The 18842-nt window shown below is 30.8% G+C and overlaps 1 protein-coding gene across 3 annotated transcripts in view; it reads right to left on the reverse strand.

Annotated features, from left to right (window-relative positions):
* LOC118182413 (nuclear pore membrane glycoprotein 210-like) overlaps positions 1 to 18842 on the reverse strand; it is a 182462-nt gene that overhangs the window by 80940 nt on the left and 82680 nt on the right. For all 3 annotated transcript variants that reach the window (XR_015040766.1, XM_085815406.1, XM_085815405.1), the window contains exons 13-20: positions 17773 to 17878; positions 17596 to 17682; positions 16267 to 16415; positions 9801 to 9909; positions 8192 to 8251; positions 8061 to 8104; positions 7883 to 7956; positions 4767 to 4857 (exon numbers count right to left, since the gene is read on the reverse strand). Coding sequence is in view for 2 of the 3 variants with exons in the window: in XM_085815406.1 (XP_085671532.1) it covers positions 4767 to 4857; positions 7883 to 7956; positions 8061 to 8104; positions 8192 to 8251; positions 9801 to 9909; positions 16267 to 16415; positions 17596 to 17682; positions 17773 to 17878 (720 nt within the window). In the remaining variant the exon portion in view is untranslated. The remainder of the gene's footprint in view (positions 1 to 4766; positions 4858 to 7882; positions 7957 to 8060; positions 8105 to 8191; positions 8252 to 9800; positions 9910 to 16266; positions 16416 to 17595; positions 17683 to 17772; positions 17879 to 18842) is intronic.

Consider the following 18842-nt stretch of genomic DNA (forward strand, 5'->3'; position numbering starts at 1 on the left):
GATCAGTGACTCATTTCTAGACATGTTGGAAACCTGGTTGTTATCCTAGCTGAACCTCAATTATGATGACAGCATTTTTTAACTGGACAGTGCTTCACTCCATTTCCATAAGAATGTACAAAAGCTCCTAATTGTGTTCTTACCAATGCTGGATTGGACATTGCTGGTTGAAAATAAAATGACTACGTGATCTCTGGCAATCGTGCACCTGCAGCCGTGATATTTTGATATTTTTCCTCTCGGCAGGCCTTGCGATAAATGTTTATGTTAAAATCTTTAGAGTTCTGAATGTAGCGTATATATTTTTTTGCTTACTAGGTTTAGTTTTTTTCTCAGATTACCTGATTAACTATACTTGGTTTATAATTCAGTCTAATATGTTTAAGCATGAGATGTATTATGAATTAACATTTGAAAAACTTGAACAAGATGGTTTTCATATGAGAATCTAATTTATTTCTTTAATGATATAGTATTTTTTCACGATGTTGAAGTACCTGAAAGGTTACGTGCTAAGTTTATCTGCAACATGGTATTTTGCTTTCATGAACCAGCACTAGGTATGACTAGGTATTTGGAAAATGCAGCTTGAGACCATTAATTAAAAACTTAAAGGCTTGCACAATGCATATCCAACACAAGAAATGCACTGCTAGGTTCTGTTTGCATTACACGCAAGCTTTGCCACCTGTCTCGGCAGCTGGAATTTCAGATGATACATTTCAAATCTTCTACCATTCAGATGATCTGCAAATTGATAAAAACGCAGCAGCAGCAACCAGTAACATTAGCAGTGGAACCTGAGATGGCCCTCAATTGTTACAGCTGAGTTACAACAGTTCATAACATAGAGTTCTTGTGCAAACAATGAATGAAGCACCAGCATTATAATCTCTCACAACCTGATTGCACTTCTTTCTGTCGATATAACATGCAATCCTAGCACCTTGTGCATTGATCACTGGTTCACAACCACATTTTGCACGATTCATACTGATTTTCCCACTTTTGAGGTACTGTTGGTGTGTTTCCACAACACTCCACAATATAGCCAATAATTCGGTAGTTGCTGAATCAATAGAGCATCTAGCCTTGTAAGCACTGACAATTTAGCTACAATTCAAATTAATTTAGATCATTATTTAGCCATGATAAGAATCACTGGTGCACTCATTGAGGATCCGTTATTTACACTCTGTAGTACTGATGATAACTAGCAGCTTGCAGGTCATTGGTACCACTGTATGCTCAATTACATGTCATATCGTATGTCTGTATAATAATTTGTCTTTTCAGTGCATAAAAATTCTTAAAAGGAAAAATATTTAATAATTGTTGCACGATATAAAAAAATTAAGAATTATATGAGTTTTAAAAAGATTTTGCAGAAATTGCATCATTCCTTAAATGCATTTACCATTTCATCAAAAGTTTTAGCAAGTAAATAGTATTATATAATCTAGTAATTTAAACATTCCAAAGAATTTGAATAGAGTTTAAATATGGGAAATGAATAGGTCAGTTTCTTCCTTGGATTTGTTCCCCCTTTTATTTATATTATCCGAAGATAACTCAATGTGCTAATGAATACTGCATTATTATTTTTTTTCTAAATATTTTATACACAGATTCAAGGTAGCATTTCTATACCTCTATATACATAACCTGGAAATTAAATGATGAGAGTAATTTCATCACACCAGCCTAGAAATGTCATCTATGAAGCAACACTTGTCACCCACCAGCCTTTTTTTATGATTCAGGAATATTCCAGTGAAATTCACAAACCATGATGTGATTATTCATCATGCTCCGTGACGACATTTTTTTTTATTGAGATAACATTATTACATAAACAACATGAAGCAGATATTAAATTTTGTTTTAAATTCAGAAAAAGCACAAGTAATGTAGCTGAATTTTGAAACAAGTGTATAATGATAATTTGTTCATCCCTCACACAAATATTCAGGTGCTATGCAAGATTTCAAAATGGTGCAGAAAATGAATGAAGATGAAAATTAAGTCTGGACCTTATTTCTCTCATAACAAGGTGCTTACTGCAAAAGCCAGAGATTATTGCTTGAAAAATTATTGAAAGAAGATTATTGCTTGAATGTGAAAATGATGGAACATCAATCTAGTGCTATCAAAGAGAAAAGTAAATGTTCAAGAAAAAGTTAAGCAAGAGAAAATTCCCTTTCCAGTTTGTGCCACTTCTTTCTTTAATAATCAAAAACATGATCATGTTCAGTATGCAAACTGACTTTTTGAAGTTATAGGAATTAAAATATATTAAAATTGACTACTGCTGAGGAAGAAACAGGATACTCCAGCTCTGATTGCACAAAAGAAAACCAAATGTTCATCATTAATTAAAGGAAAAAATTTCATTTTCAAAAGTCAAAAGTGAAAATAACCTTGGTACGTTTCTATGAAAGCAAGGGAAACTGCATTTCGTTTTTGTCTAAGGGACAAATTGCTCATGCAGTTTTTTAAAATTTAGAGGGAAGAAGGATTTATTGAGTCCAATCTCTATATTAAGCAATTTCTGACGATAATGCACTAGACTCGGCAAACAAGTACAAGAATTTTGGGCCAAAACGTGTTTGCTTACTTATCTATCATATTTCTCAAATAAATTCTCCTACAACTATGTTGTTCTCATAAGTGAAATTACAACTGAAAAGGCTTTTTCTGACAATGTAAAAGATATCTATAGGGCTGTAACTTCTAAGTCTTGGGACAAGATCATTTTAAGGCATGCAAAGCCTAACTTTTGCATGCCTTAAAATGATTTCTTAGACTGTGTCACACAATATATTGAAGCATAAGTGATGTAAAATAAGCAGACAGATACCTTTGACACCCTTTTCAAATATATGCATATACATAAATACATTCAATTTCATTTTTTAACCATTAGACCGACCTTAAAATAGAATGCATTTATTTTTTGGGGAAAATTCAGCATTTTTGGAACATGGATACTTTATCATTGACATCCCTAATTTTTAAATAACAGCTACTGAGTACAAAATCTCTGATTTGATTGGCATACTGCTTATTAGTAGAAACAGATGGAACATAGTTCATTTGCAACACATTCTCTGACTTCTTTAAAGATTCTATACCATTAAAAAATTCTTATTTTTTGATAGTGCTTGTTGCAAAAGAAAATTTAATGTACAATCCTTATTCAATTAACATTTGTCACTTAGGGAAAGCTATATAGCGAGAATTTCTTCTTTCACTGTAAATGAATTTATTACAAACGATGAAGTATAGATTGCTCAATATCCCTGAATTTTCTATCAATTTCTGAAAAAGTTTTGCGAAAAATTTCTTGCAGGTAGTATATTTTAAATGAATCATTCCCTATACTTTTTATCATGGTAGTATATAACAGAATACATATCTCTGAAGATGCAGCAAACTCATGAGCAACCTGTTAAAAACCATGAAATTATCCTCTGATGTGAATCTGGTTTATTTTATAACTTTAATGTTGGCAAACAGATACTCCTCTCTCTTTTAAAATATTTCCAGATTCTAAAGAGATTAATTTGAGCATACACCTGAATGATTACTCAAACTCAGTGTTTAAAGTAAATCTGATGCAAAATCACAAATAAAAAGCTAGATTATACTCCCTACCCAAATATCTAATCTTTTATACTACAATGTAAAATTCCTTTTCATTTTTTAATACATTCAATTTATTTGGTCATAAACAGGAGACCATATAGCATATTTTGAACCTTAAAATAGTCCATTTTTATAGTCCTTTCTCAATATCTACATTCTGAATATTGTTCTTTAAATTTCCCATAAAATTCCAAATACCTTAAAAAAAAAAAAAAAAAAAAAAAAAAAAAAAAAAAAAAAAAAAAACAAAGTTTCAGTATTCTAACTTATGTTTATGTTCTACTTTTGTTTGCAAGATCATAATGCATCAGAATAATCTCTTTTCTCATGATAACCTTCAAGCAGGTTTTTGGTTTGTAGCCTCTGTAAGATCAATAAATAATTTCAGTAGATTTACACACATGCAAAAGCTTTTTTACAATTAAAATAAAAAATTGCAGAGTAATAACTAAAATATTGGAATGTGCTGAAGATTAGTATTAACTCAATCAAAGATGCACTGAAGTCCACCCTGGCCATTTAACCAAATTATATAATAATAAACCAAATTATATAATTATAAGTAATATAATTATAAATAATTCCCATCTTCAATGACAAGCATGAATATTATTCTGTAATATTATTCCACTAGTACTGCACAATCTTACATAGTACATTATGGCTAAATTTAGGAAACACTGCTAGTTTGTTATGCTTTCAGTTTCCTTGGTTGTATAGGGATTTTGTAATTTTCTTTCCAACATAAATAAGACACTTTCTTTACAAAGTACTCTATAAGAAACCAGTTAAATAAAACATAAGCCAAGTAATTACTCAAATTATCTAGCAAGACACGAAATAATTTAATACATTTTGAGACTTCCCTTACCATAGCATTCTTTTCACTTGTGTAGAAAAAGCACCTATTGACTTCCTTTGTGCGTATATGTATGTGTGGAGGGATGACGTTTCTCTCTTTTAAATTCATTGAAACAATTAAAAGAGTTATGAATTTTCAATTCATTTAAAAGGAAATTCTGTGCTTTAATGTATTTAAAATATTTTAGACATAACAATAACAAATGATTAAGCAAATAACAATCAGAAGCAAAATATTTTTTTAAATATTTACCAACCAAATTTTCTCCTATAGCAGGGCATTTTTTTCCTTGAATAAATGGTAGTACTGGACGTAAAGTAATTGATTCTGGAATCTCGCATACAATTCTACAAAAGAAAATTAGCTATAATTCAGAATTGGCAATTTAAACATGCGAGACATGAAATTAATAAATATAGCAATATATTATTGTATAGTATTATAATAAGTAAAAACAAATTATTTTGTTATTAAAACTATTTAAAAAAAAAAAAAAAAAAGAGCAAACAATTTTTTGGGAAAATGCACATTATTACAGAAGACTGACTGCATTGATCACTTTAAATGATCTAATTTTTAAAAGATTTTTCTTTTCGTTTCAAAATTCTGCCTTTTGAGAGATTACTCTCTTGCCACTGAATTTTAGTTTTGCAAATGACGCCAAACTGGCTGACCTAAATGTCACTAATTGTAAAGATCTTTTCCATAGTTTGGGATCTGTTCTAATTGAAAGTACTCAAAGTTTTTAATTATTTCTTGCGAGTCTATATTTTAATTCCATTTGGATTAAGTTTAACACTAAAGTTTTATAACTTTACTACTTAAGTTTTCAATTCCTTGGATAAGTTCTCTTTATTTAAAGGTAAAATTTTGATTTGAAATTTTCATTAAAATATTTTATGGACTCACTTATGTTTTCTATTCTTTGGATACGAGTTCCCTTTGCTTAAAGATAAAATTCTGATTAGAATTTACATTTTTTCCTTGCTTTGGGAAGGGACCAGAATTTTCGGGTGAACTAATATAATTAAAATGTGTTGAATTGGTTCATAGGCTAGTTCTGAATGCAGAAAAGCAAGGATTTCTTTATGGCAGAGAGATTTCACTGTTCCTACTCCTGACAAAGTGGCATTGAAGTTGATTGAATACCTCTTCTTTCTTATTCTCTAAATTTCATTGATTTTTTTAATTAGGGTATTACATGTTTTAAGTATTTTAGTTTTAACATTTATAGGGTTTTATGAAATTTATTACTTATGAATTTCAATTTTTGGTCTTTGTGAAAATTTGGTTCTAAATTTCGTACTTTATGTCTTTACTGAGAATTATTCAGCAGCTTTAGGTATGATTATATTGTGTTTTTCCAAAAAAATTGCTTCATGTTATAGCAGTCTCATTTACAAAATTCCAACTTTCTACAGCTAATTGTTTTTGAGTTATGCATACTTACAGATGTCGTAAAAAATATCCATTTTGGAATAAAGGGCCCCTTTATTCTGTCTGTACATACAGATGTCATGAGAGAAGGCCCCCTCCTTTGTGAAAAATTGGTTCTAAATTTCGTACTTTATGTCTTTACCGAGAATTATTCAGCAGCTTTAGGCACGGAAATACTAGCCATGATTATATTGTGTTTTTTCAAAAAAACTGCTTTATGTTATAGCAGTCTCATTTGCAAAATTCGAACTTGCTGTAGCTAATTGTTTTTGAGTTATGCAAGATACATGCATACGTACAGATGTCGCAAAAAAAAAAAAAATCCATTTTAGAATAAAGGCTCCTTTATTCTGTCTGTACATACAGATGTCATAAGATGGGAGGGAAAGAGAGTCAAAAATGAATATTTCTGTTGAAATTTGAAACCCAAAAATTTTCACAACTGCAATACTTCCTTTACTTGGTACAAGGAAGTAAAAAACAAGCATGATAAAATATGAATAAATGGCACAAACGAAAACTAAATATGCATGATAATACTATTTGTTGCCATTTACATAAAATACTAAAAGGCTATGCATGCATACACATAGCAGAGTAATAAAAACATGGCTGAATGGATTCCAAAACAAAAGGTATTCTGCACGTTATCATTTGCTGAGTTGAGGTCTGCGATCCTAAGGCAATGTACTTTTTTTAGGACAACCCTAGCAAATTTTGTAGCGATGCATGAAAAGCAATCAAAGAGGAATGTGGACAATGTGGAGAGAATTTCCATGATTTTCCAGAGAAGTTCAAGGATATCCATTGGAAAAGATGCATTATCCATGAACTCCCTATTCCTGGACAAATGCCTCCAATTGTGAGCTTACCAGATTTAGATATACCACTGTATCTATCCCAATCATAAACAAAATAGAAAATTATTTGCCAAATTTATTAAAGAATCCTACTGAAAATTGAAGAGAACAAAGAATTCCTAGCAGTTGCATGTTTTCCCAATGAAATTTCACATGTTAGTAGACATATGAGCAGACACAGTTGTCAGATCTGGATAGAGAAAATCTATGTGGTTCACAAGAGCGAGAATAACTCATTAAAAAGTGAATGTATGTCGTGGTATTCTGAAATGTTTTGGTCATGCATCAACTTCTTCTAGGTACTATTTTTTCAGAGGACAGCACCCCACTATATTCTACAAACCTGTTTATATGTTCTATTTATATGTTTTTCCGCATACACATTTACCAGGATAACGGATCGGATGAAATTCAGTATTTCTTGACATGCCTCCACATTCAACTTGGCTTTCCCCACCACATTTTTTTTCCCTTCAGGTTACCTTAAGAATTCTGCATATTTCACACCTTTGCACAACCTGAACAACCTAAAAAGGAGAAGTCAACATAGAATTCACAGCATCATGCCTACCCTGCAGTCTAAAACTTGGACAAAGCTGAAGTACAGGTTGGATATATGTCACATTAACTATGGACGGTCATTTAAAAGTATTTTAAAGTTCTTCGTGACAGTGAGGGAGCCAATGCCTCTTATTTTGTGATGTATAACAACAAAGTATTTTGCATCAGGACACAATTTCATATCCAAAAAATTCTTGGCCCAACTGATACTGGGAGCTCTTCCTTTTTTACAGCTATAAGCTGAACACCCTGTTTTAGCTATAGACTGCACTAAGCGGAAAGCAATATAAACTTCAGGTTAGTTGCAATAAAAGAAGACTTACAAGACCCTTCTTAAATGCAAGTGTAATATTTTAAAAAGATATGCAAATATTGCTATTTAAAAAAATAAGTACACAGGACAAACAATATTTCATACATAGTAAAGCATAAACTGATACTTTCTTAATTAGGCAAAGAAAGACAAATTTCTAAATTTCATGGATTTTTAATACATATTAAGTTGTCTGCATACCCAACAGATGCTTCATTTACAGCTGGATGTAAATTTGTTTCACAAGGAGAATTTCCAACTTTAAGTGTAAACATCTGAAAAAGAAAATTAATGTAATCTAATTCACATCATTTCAAACTTAAATGTTGAGATATGTTTCATTCATTATCATTACAAAATTATTAAAAACTTAACTCACTTCTGTGCCATATCCATTGCAAAATGCTTTGACTTTATGAATACCTAAAACAAATATAATGGGAAAAATTAATTACAAATAGAAATAACAATTCCACGTATCAGTTTATTTTAACAAAATATTTTACTTGCCTGAAACTTCAGATTCGTTTTTTAATACTGTAACATCAATATATTCCGAATCAGGACCAACTACAAATAAAAAAAATTACATAAAAAATGGGGGGAAAAAAAAAAAAATTTGCCTTACATGGCAAAAAATGTTCAACTCATAAATACAGCATTTTGAGATAAACAAGAAAAAATATATATATACATAAGATGATTCATAATTTTATGCAAAGTGCGTGATATGCAATATGAATACATTGCATTCATAGAGGACTTTCTAATGTTTCTTAAAAAGGTCCTCTATGAAGGCATTCTCTTTCCTTAGTACTCTTTGACTCCTCGGTCATAATAAATAACATATTTTATGGTAAAATAGAAAATATTTTCTTGTTTACATTTTACGCTGATCAAATAATTTCAATAATCGTTACAAAACAAATAACCTAAGAGAAGTCAGTATCAAGTTTAGATACACAACAAACACACAAAAAAACATAAATCGGAAAATTTCTTATTTAAAAAAAAATGAGTGTTAATTTTGATAATACTCAGCTGCAAGTTTCATGTACAATGATCAAAGGCCTAAAACTTAATACAGTACAGTCTTTAATCCGGATGTCCATAATCCGGACCTCAAAGCTAAAAACTTTTTGCGCGTGCGCATAATACGTTTACAAATGCGCATAATATGTTTACGCATGCGCATTTAATGTATAACGGATGGTATAAGCTAGGCTAAAATTATCTAATTATCTTTATTAGTTAATGTTGGACATTGCGCTGTTCCTTAACCTTCTAATTGAAACCGGCTTATTATTTTTTGCAGACTGTAGAGCAATTTTATAAAAAGTAAGCTTGAACTTTCAATTATGTCAAAAAGAGTTTCTGATTCTGGAGCTGCCAAAGGATCTACAAAACGAAAGCATGTTTCGATGTTCATCAAACAAAAAGTGGAATTGCTGCAAAAAATGGATAAAGGCATATCCGTCTCAAATTTTTGCGAGGAGTACGACACTGGAAAGTCAAAAGTATATGACATACGCTTCTGATAGTGAAGAAAGTGATAGAGAGGTTATCGAAAACAAAAAAATTTCGATTGACAAGTCAGTCGGTATTCTCGACACAGCAATTACAGGACTTGAACAGTGGAACTTTGTAACTGAACAAGAAATTATGTCTGTTTATAGAATTAAAGAGAAAGTATTAGTACAAAAAATGAAGCAACTTAAACAACTTAATGTTTGATAAAGTAAACAAATAAATATTAAGCTTCTTCTTCTTCTTTTTTTTTTTTTCCCCCTGTAAATTTTGATACCCTTTAGATGATAATTGCTCTTTATTTCATAAATTACGGTTTCATATTTTTAATTTTATAATTTCTGCATGCCATCTTACCAGATTTAAACTGATGATCTATAATCCGGAAAAACTCCTAATCCAGAATTGCTGAAGTCCAAACGAGTCCGGATTAAAGACTGTACTGTACTGCTCAAAATTTATCAACACACTTTAGAATTTACATCAGAATAATACAAGATATTGTAAATGAAGAGCTCAGAAAGTTTACTTTTTCTATATGTACATAATAAACAAATATGAAAAACAAAAAGTATTTGAATTAAATGCTTACTTTCAATATAATGTGTTTGACATCTGGGCCAAGGGCTTGGTCCACCTTCAAAAATTACATCCAAAGAGGATCCAATACCTATCACAGCTTCTTTGAGTGGATATATTAACTGTTAAGTAACACACAATTAACGGAGAGTATAACATGATAACATGAATCATAAGAAACTGGGAACTTATTTTAGTGGTGACTATTACTTTCAGTACAGTTTATTAATAACATTGAAGAACATCAAAATGTAATTTTGATGATTTATTCAAAAAAAAATTTTTTTAAATTTTTGTATATTATATTTGCAATAAAAATTTTGAGAATTAATTATTTCAATTACTAATGATTTTATGCCAAATACTGTATGCTTAAATCACATAGTGCCAAGATTTTGCAGCACCAATTTGTACTTAGTTATGAAATAGTTTGAACACTTTAAAAAAGAAACTCAGGAAACTTTAAAATGACCCAGTCTGGAGAAAAAAAGTGACTGAAGAGGAAATTGACAGTTTCTATTTGATGATACAAATATTTTTATTTTTAAAGCCAGCTTCTACTAGATGCTATGTATGTTCAATTATTCAAAGATAAGTACATGCAATCTATCAATGAAAATAATTTCTAAAAAATTTTAATTATGATAAATTATATTCATCTCCAGTTTTTCCCTCTTAAATTATTTGTAATTATATTCTGCTTTTCCATGTTTTTCAGAAAAGATTATTTCATGTTACAGATCAAGTACTTTTATGAATTTCTAACTGCCAGATTGGCACTAAAAACTCATCACATTCTGCATCAACATTTTGATTGATAGAATAATTAATACACAAAGTAAAACTTTTAGCACAATTATCATAATGTCGCACTTAGAACCTAAAGAAAATTTACTGCATATTACCTTAAGTACATATAATTATGTATGTCTATAATTAAAAAACATAGAATTTTAACAAATGCTTTATTATTTTTATTTATGTTAATTCTTTTCATTGTTTATCTCTTTTTAATTAATTATAAAGCAGTTCAGATTTGATTTTCTTTTCAGATTAATTTATTAGCACTGAATGTAAAAAAATTATAACATTCTTATGCAAGTGAACTGTTTTTTCATAACTCTGATCATTTTATGTTGCAATTAGTAATATTAAAGATTAGTTAAATTCAAATTCATCATCTTTCATATGCCAAATGATCCTAAGTAATAAATTTGTAAATATATAAAAATTTAAAGGAAATTTTCTTTCAAAAAAATGTATTTTTCTAACATTTTAACCATTTTTAAAATAAAATAATTCAATAATTTCCTTGTTATAATTAAAATATTACGGTAAGTGTTCAGAGGAAGGCTGCATTAGATTTAGATGCAGAAGCCATGCATTTCCCATAGATTGCATTAAGATGGTTGGTGACCTACAAGTAGTGCCCCAGATGCATATAAGCATTCTGTACCGTGCCGCGCGCATGGGAAAAATTCCATACTTGTCATTGACATATTTTCAGATGACACCATTTTCTCTTGGCGTAAAGACATTTAGGTGGGATTCTTAAGGTTTTGTTTTCGTTGAATGATGCGCATGAGTGACATGGAAGCATGAAAGTTATTGCTTTTCTTTGAAACGAAAACATTTAGCTGCAGCTTTCTGCATATGGCTTACTGTTTCACAGAATAATAAAATCTTTCAAAGATGCTGTTATTCTCAGAAACAATATTCATAAAGTAATACAGTCAAATACCGAAAATCCGCGTTGCCTCTCAAAATATAAACATTCAGTTTATAGGTTCCGGAAACCACAACATTGAGTACGAAATAACGAAGAAAAAAAAATTACCGAATAATAATAAGTCATAACAGAAATACCAAATAATTGACATAAAAAAGTTTAAAAAAATAAGATAGAAGTTTTTCCCCCCACTAATCTGCATTGAGGTAAAAAAGCAGACGATTCACTCAACTCTTCGTTCAAGTTATTGTATTTTCTGAGCTTTGTTACTTCCCGAGATTGCTTAGTACTGTTTTTTTTTTTTTTTTTTTTTTTTTTTTTTTTTTTTTTTTTTTAAATCCGGATATTTTGTGGATCAATTAAGAATATTTTAAATTTCAGCCCCTTCTAATACAATGACAGATAAGAAACGCACTCATGATTTTACTCCTTGCAACGTAGAAAAACGTAAACACGTTGCATTGACGGTAGCACAAATTCTGAAAAGATGGTGGCAGGTGCTACTCCTTGATTTATAGCAGAATAATATGGAGTTGAGACATGATTGTGTATGATATACAGAAAAATAAAGAAAAGCTGTTAATTTTACAGCAACAGTGATTCTAACACCGGAAATCTTTGCATGAGGCAAAATCGGCAAATCTCGATGCTGTGTACATATAATACATTGAATAATATAATCAATTTATATATGTAATAATAATTTAATGCATATAATAAATTATTGCAATAATGCATGTAATAATTTAATTAAATGTATCTAATACGACTCATTTATTTTGCTCTTTTAGTTCGAATATTATGGGGATAAAATCATGAACCTGGAGATTCCAGAACTCGGTGTTGGATCGTCTCTACGATCTAATCTGGGGGGGGGGGGGGCATAAGACGTAGAACAGATGTTTCTGTGGCTTGTTGTGGGATGGCACCGAGTTTGTTAGGTAATGTCCTGATGTGACGCGCTGCCCGAGTAGTACTGGCGGGAGCATTTAAACAACCAATCAGTCCTTCAGGTTTTCAGGTCACACCTTCACTGAAAGCTGAGAACAGAGTGGGTGACCCCTCAGGCCTGGCTATGTAGGTGGGGTTTTTTGTGGAGTTTTTCTCGTCTGAGGTTAAGAGTCGGTGTGAGACCCGGATCTCCAGACATAAATGATTTCTTTTACACCTCCTAAGTGGAATTACGTTCAATGGGCTGAAGCTAAGTTTTGGAGTTTGTCGCCCAGTATTCCAGCTGAAAAAGAGTTTGTGACTCATCTAGCTGTGACATACCCCTTGTATAATATGGAGGTTTCTCAGAAGGAAAACAGTTCTCTCAGTTGTGTAACTGATTGCAGGAGAGGTGCATACATTTTGATTATCTGCTTACTTGATTTTGATTATCTGCTTTCTTTGTTTGTATACAAGTATCAATTAACTGTACACATAAGTATCAATTAACTGTTCGCATGAAGATGGCATACCTTGACATATGAATCAACACAGCACAAAGGAAATTGCGATTCATCTAATTAGGCAAATCTTTTCCACTGAAGCATGGTTCAATCACAATGTTCATGAGCTTGTGACAGTTATAAATGCTGCTGATGATGATTTAAAGAGGCTCATATGACGAAAATCTACAGCAGAGTTCTATACTGAATAGAGTCCAATAAATTGTATCCTCAGATATACTTGTGCTTGGCCTTACACTGTATTCAGCAGATAGATGAAGTATTTGGCAGCCCCTTATTTCCTTCACCAAACAGGGCCCTCTCCAACAACCACTGCTCAGGCCTTCACACCTACTATGATTGTACAGCTTGGGAACCACAATCAGTTTCACCATCAACACCATCTAGAATGAGCACTGCCTTTTTCACAGACATTAACCCTTAGCGCTCTACACGTTTTTGTCCCACTGCCTACCAGTAACTTCGGCACATTTTTGCAGCGGAAAGCAGCATCCAGAATATCTGTATAAATCTTTCTTGTAAATCTTTTACCAAAGAAAGGGATGTGACTATTCTCTTTAACTGAGCAATAATCTTGCATATTTGTCAGGGGTATCGTGCCCATATTGATAATAACTCCAATAAAAGCCCAAAACTCATCCTCTTCCACCGCACTCCGTGTTTTCCAAATAGAATTACTAGATATTTCTTTATTCTTTAAAACATTTTCTGCGTAATTGTTGGTTTCTTTTATAATTTCATTTACCAGTTCGTTTGTGAAAAATAATTTGAAATATTGTGTCAGCTGTACAATATTTGTAGGAATTTGTTGTCCAATGACCTTTGGCGATACACTAAAATGTATTCTATCTGGAATATGTAATTCTTCCATGACATCGCGCCATTCATCTAAGCCTTACGGCGACTTTTCACTTTCACTTTCAATAACTACCATTCGTCGTCTCTTTGGTAGTATAATTTTGAAACCACTACTTGAGAAGTGTCAGAATTATAATCAACATTGTCTTCCACAATATCTTCTAGCAATAAAAAATCAAACACATTTTCACTATCACTCAACTCTATATTCTCATCACAATAATTATTTTTCTCCATGTTGCTAACCATAAAATGGGTCAAATAATGTTTTAATTGTAACAGTAGCGAGACTGAACATGTTTTAACTACAGATAACAATTGCCAATGCCGACGATTCCAAGCCTAATGCTAAAAACATTGGGCTCTGCAGCGGAGCTTACGGAGTTACGGAACAAATGATGGACGGCTTCGTAGCGGAGCACTAAGGGTTAATAATAATGGCACAGAAACACAGAACAAAAAATACCATTTCATAGATATTCATTTCAGCCTTCAGGGTATCACAATGTGGCGCTTACAGAATTTGTATACATTCCCACACATGGAAATAAAGTACTTTTAAAAGACATTTAGGGATCATTAATGAACAAAAATTAAGGACCTAACAGCAAAAGGGAACTGAATAAATTCAATTAAAGATATTTTCTATGCCTGAACTTCATTTTTGTAATATCTTCCTAAGAATAAACTGATCAATAAGCAGAATGCACTATTATTAAACATAATTATAAAACAAATCTGAAAATAAAATCGACTTTAATTATCAAGAAACATTAAATATTTTACAATTATAATAGTTGCACGTATTTTAAAAAAGATAAGTGATATTTCATTTACATTTTACTAATTAAGCTTTGTGTTGATTTTTTCTTTGTCTTGTTTCATTACGATCCCGTTATTTGTTCAATCTAGAGGTAAATTTTATTTCAAATGGCCTAGGTTAAAATGAGAATTAAATCATAATCAGCATGATTCGTAACAGAAGACTGGTTTTTACAACCCCTGCTGCTTGCCTAGAGAGAAACCTTCAGATCAGATTAAACCTAAAAACCTGATGTAGGCACGGTTGGCAGTTTTGAAAGTTAGCTGTGCTCTTTCTGTCTGACACATCTAGTGTTGAAACACTAGAATGTTAAGAAATGTTAAGAAAAAGACTTCTAGTATCAGAAGTAAAACATTCAAATATTATGTTTTCATTGTTCTTCCAAAAAGTAACATCTATTATTAGTTAATACCAAGAAGAAATTTTTCTGGAATCGTCTACAATTACGAGTCTATAAATCTTGCCTTCAAATCTTTCTACACTTTCCAAGTTACAATGTCTAAAATTGTAATGAAAAATTACTCTTACAAATTGTGTAACTGGAAAAGTCACAAATATTTCGCTTGGGATGGGGGGGGGGGAAGACAGAAAGTGTAAAATTCATTTTACAGAGAAAACTGATGCAAATTCTGCGACAATTACATGGAAAAAAACTCTTACAATGAATATATTAAAAAGATAATTTTTATTTAATTAAATAGCTATTTTAATTTTACTACCAATTATTTTGTAAATTGTGCTTTATAGCATTTATTACCTACAAATTAAACACATTGCATAATAAGCTGACAAAATGGAAAGTACTGTCAATTTATATCATGACAGCGAAAAATTAAAATACTTTGTTTTAATGAAATTTATCAATGTTATGTTTTAAAAAAAAATCAATGAAAATCTCCCAGATCTCTGAATAACAATTTTTTGTAGAAACTTATCTTAAAATAGGCAAATTTTTAGGCGTTTAATAAAAGAATTCATTTTACTAAAAGTGAAAATTCAGAACTCTTCATCAGGAAAATGAAATAATTTCAAAATGCTTATGTTTCGATTCCTGTCCAGAAATTCGAGTAAATAGGAACAAATGAACCAATTCAAAAGAAAAACATATTTGTCAGTGAATTGCCAAAAAATATTCCTCCAAAATGCTAATTCACACTCAAAATGGCAGTCATAAAAGAGGTATTTCAGATGATTAAAATTAAGGACCAAAAATTGATTCCAAATAACCTGAGGACTTTTAAAGATCATACAACCCTGCATTTATTAAGGTTGCAAATCAGCAGCCTTTACATGCACAGGTAGCTGCTGAAATGATGCCTTTTCCTAACTGATGACAACATGATCCTAACTTGTATGTGCCATTTACTCAATCTGGTGAGCACATTCTTACAGTATAGGAGGAAATCTTAATGATCAGCATAAAAATGCTAATTTTATTTCTTGATATGGATATTAAATAATATTACATATTTTATTAGAAAAATGGAAAGCACATCGTTAAAACACCAATCACTTCTTAAATAAAATTAAAATAAAAGCATACAGAAGAAAATGTAGATTTGTATAGAAAAATATATATAAAATTCCTCTAAATATTACTTTACAAAATATTTACTTTCAGTTTTTTGTAGCACGCAACAACTACAGCTTTTTTCAGAGACACGTCTTCCCTTTCATACTTCACACGTATTCTATTAAAACCCTTGGCAAAACATCTTAAATGAATATTCCGGCAAGCAGAGCTTCTTACTGGTGAGTTGTGATCTGTAAAATTACAGTCAGTAATGATAAAACAAAAAATTTAATAAATTATATTTAAAACTAATTTTGTTGAGAGAAAAAGGATCATACAAAAAAAAAAAAAAAAAAAAAAAAAAAGAGAGAGATAGGAATCATTAATTAATGCAAAAATTATTTCTACACAGTGCTTTTGCATTTAAAAATAAAAATGATGAAAAATTAAAAAATAAGCATAATAACATGAAACAGCACATGTATACATTATATACAAAGCAAGTAACAAAAAATTAAATCCAATTAATAATGGGCAGAAAGAATTTCTGTAAAAATGAATAATTATATATTCAATATTTTCCCCCTTAAAAAGATTAAATTTCACTCAGCCTTTATGATCACCTTTTTAAGAAAACGGAGATTTTTTTAAAGGGTTTCCTGGATTTGTGAAAAAAATAACAATTATTTCAAACTTTTATTTTCAGCTTACATTTTCAACTCTCGCATTTATTACAAAAACTTGCTTTCAATCTTGTTAATATCTCATTGTTCTTGTACTTAATTTTCAAATAATTTAATTTTTATTATATATTATTTTCAAAAATTTGCATTTCATTGAAGCTGTGCAAGATGAAATGATATCATGAAGATCTGTTTCACAGTTCAACTGCAAACCTGGGTAGCTTAACAGCAGGAGCTTACTCAGTAGCAGTTAGTAACTGTTCACTCAGTAGGAAAAGATCCAGACCTAAGGTGGCATTCTCTAATGGAATAATCTGCCATTTATTCAGTGTGTCCATGATGTACCAGTGCATCTAGTTCAGGGGCTAGATAGGCAGTCCTGGTGCCTGCCGATTAGAAACTAATCCATCTCGATTTAAAGTCTACATAGCTGCTCTCTCACTGCACTGGGGCATTGGTCATTCATTACCCCTTGATTTTACAAGAAAAATATACATGAACTCATTGTCTTAGTTACATATACTTATGTTAATAACCAACAAAGAACTTTCCTTTTGGCTAGTTACAGGACATTGTGCGAAGATAAGACAATTTGCATTTACGCTTTCACTTATTCTACTGGATTTCGCATGCACACTTAACTACTATTACTACATTTACGTAATTTTATTTAATATAACAAAAAGCCACCGTAATAAAATCTTCTTTTCTATAAATGTTACACATATATTACAAAATTTATTCATACCATCTACATGGACAAACTTTGCCATCTCATCAATATCTACAGAAACAGGGACTTCAGAACAATTACTAAAAATTTTTTTCATCTTATCTGTTGAAAGAGCAGAAACCAATATTAATGCATTTTTTACTTTATGTATGTATGTATGTCAGCTAGTAAAAACAAGAAAATTCAGTCTACCTGGTAGAAAGCCATACATGGCCAAAGGCAAAATTAAACTACCATTTAGTTCAGTTTCAACTTCATAAGGTAAAATCTGCATATCCATCACTGGCTGAACAGATATCTATAAAAAAGTATTAAAAATCAAATTTTCAAATAAATGAATCGAATATCATAATGCTTAATCTTTACTTTCCAAGACTATTAAGGCACCTTTTTTAATACCTATGTTTAAAAAACAATAGAATTATCATTAGAATTTAATTGGCATAAAAAATTTATATGTAACAATGATGGCTTTTTGCAACACAACACATATACCCCCCCAAATTAAAATCAGTTTTAAAAAAGGAATTTGTCCTCTTTTTTTTAAAGCACCAAATCTAACGCTAACTTTTAATTCATTTCTCGTTTGTCTTAATTTTTTTAATTATGTTCTTTGTTAAAATACATAAATATCAATATTTTATTTTCAACCTAACAAATGAAGGAAACAACACCTTTTTCATAAAAAATTTTATTAAAACAATGTTCAGCAGGCAATAGCAAATATGTAGTAACAAGACATGTTAATTTCAGTTTAAATTTTGGATTTTACATGAAGATTCTTTTAAACAAGCAGCATTCACATAAACGGTTGAAAACAAAAAATACTTCCATATCTAAAACTATACAAAGTGATCTCTACAACTCTGCCTCATATGCAGATTTAACATTAAAAAATAAAAAGATAAGATTAGAAGACTGTCATGGCGTTGCATGGCATACCATTCAAAAATATAAACTACATGTAAAGGCACAGCTGCATGACCAACCTTGAAATATGAAAAACTGGGAAGGAACAAGGCAAAAACCAGGAGAATATTTTCGTGCTGTGCAGCGCTGAATATGACACTCAAAAGAACTCCAAATTTAACTTCAATTTTCTTTATAATGTCCAATTAATATGATTCTCATATAGCTTCATTTTGTAATTTTTTTATACCTTGATACTGAGGAACCCCCAAGTATGGACAGAAAGTTTTAAGTAATTTTAAACAATGAAAATAATAATTAATATACCTAGTACTGTATGGATAAACTTGGTG

The sequence above is a fragment of the Stegodyphus dumicola genome, chromosome 4, assembly GCF_044657685.1.
Source record: "Stegodyphus dumicola isolate Sdum_Otavi_A_Nest chromosome 4, ASM4465768v1".
Classification (NCBI taxonomy): Eukaryota; Metazoa; Arthropoda; class Arachnida; order Araneae; family Eresidae; genus Stegodyphus; species Stegodyphus dumicola.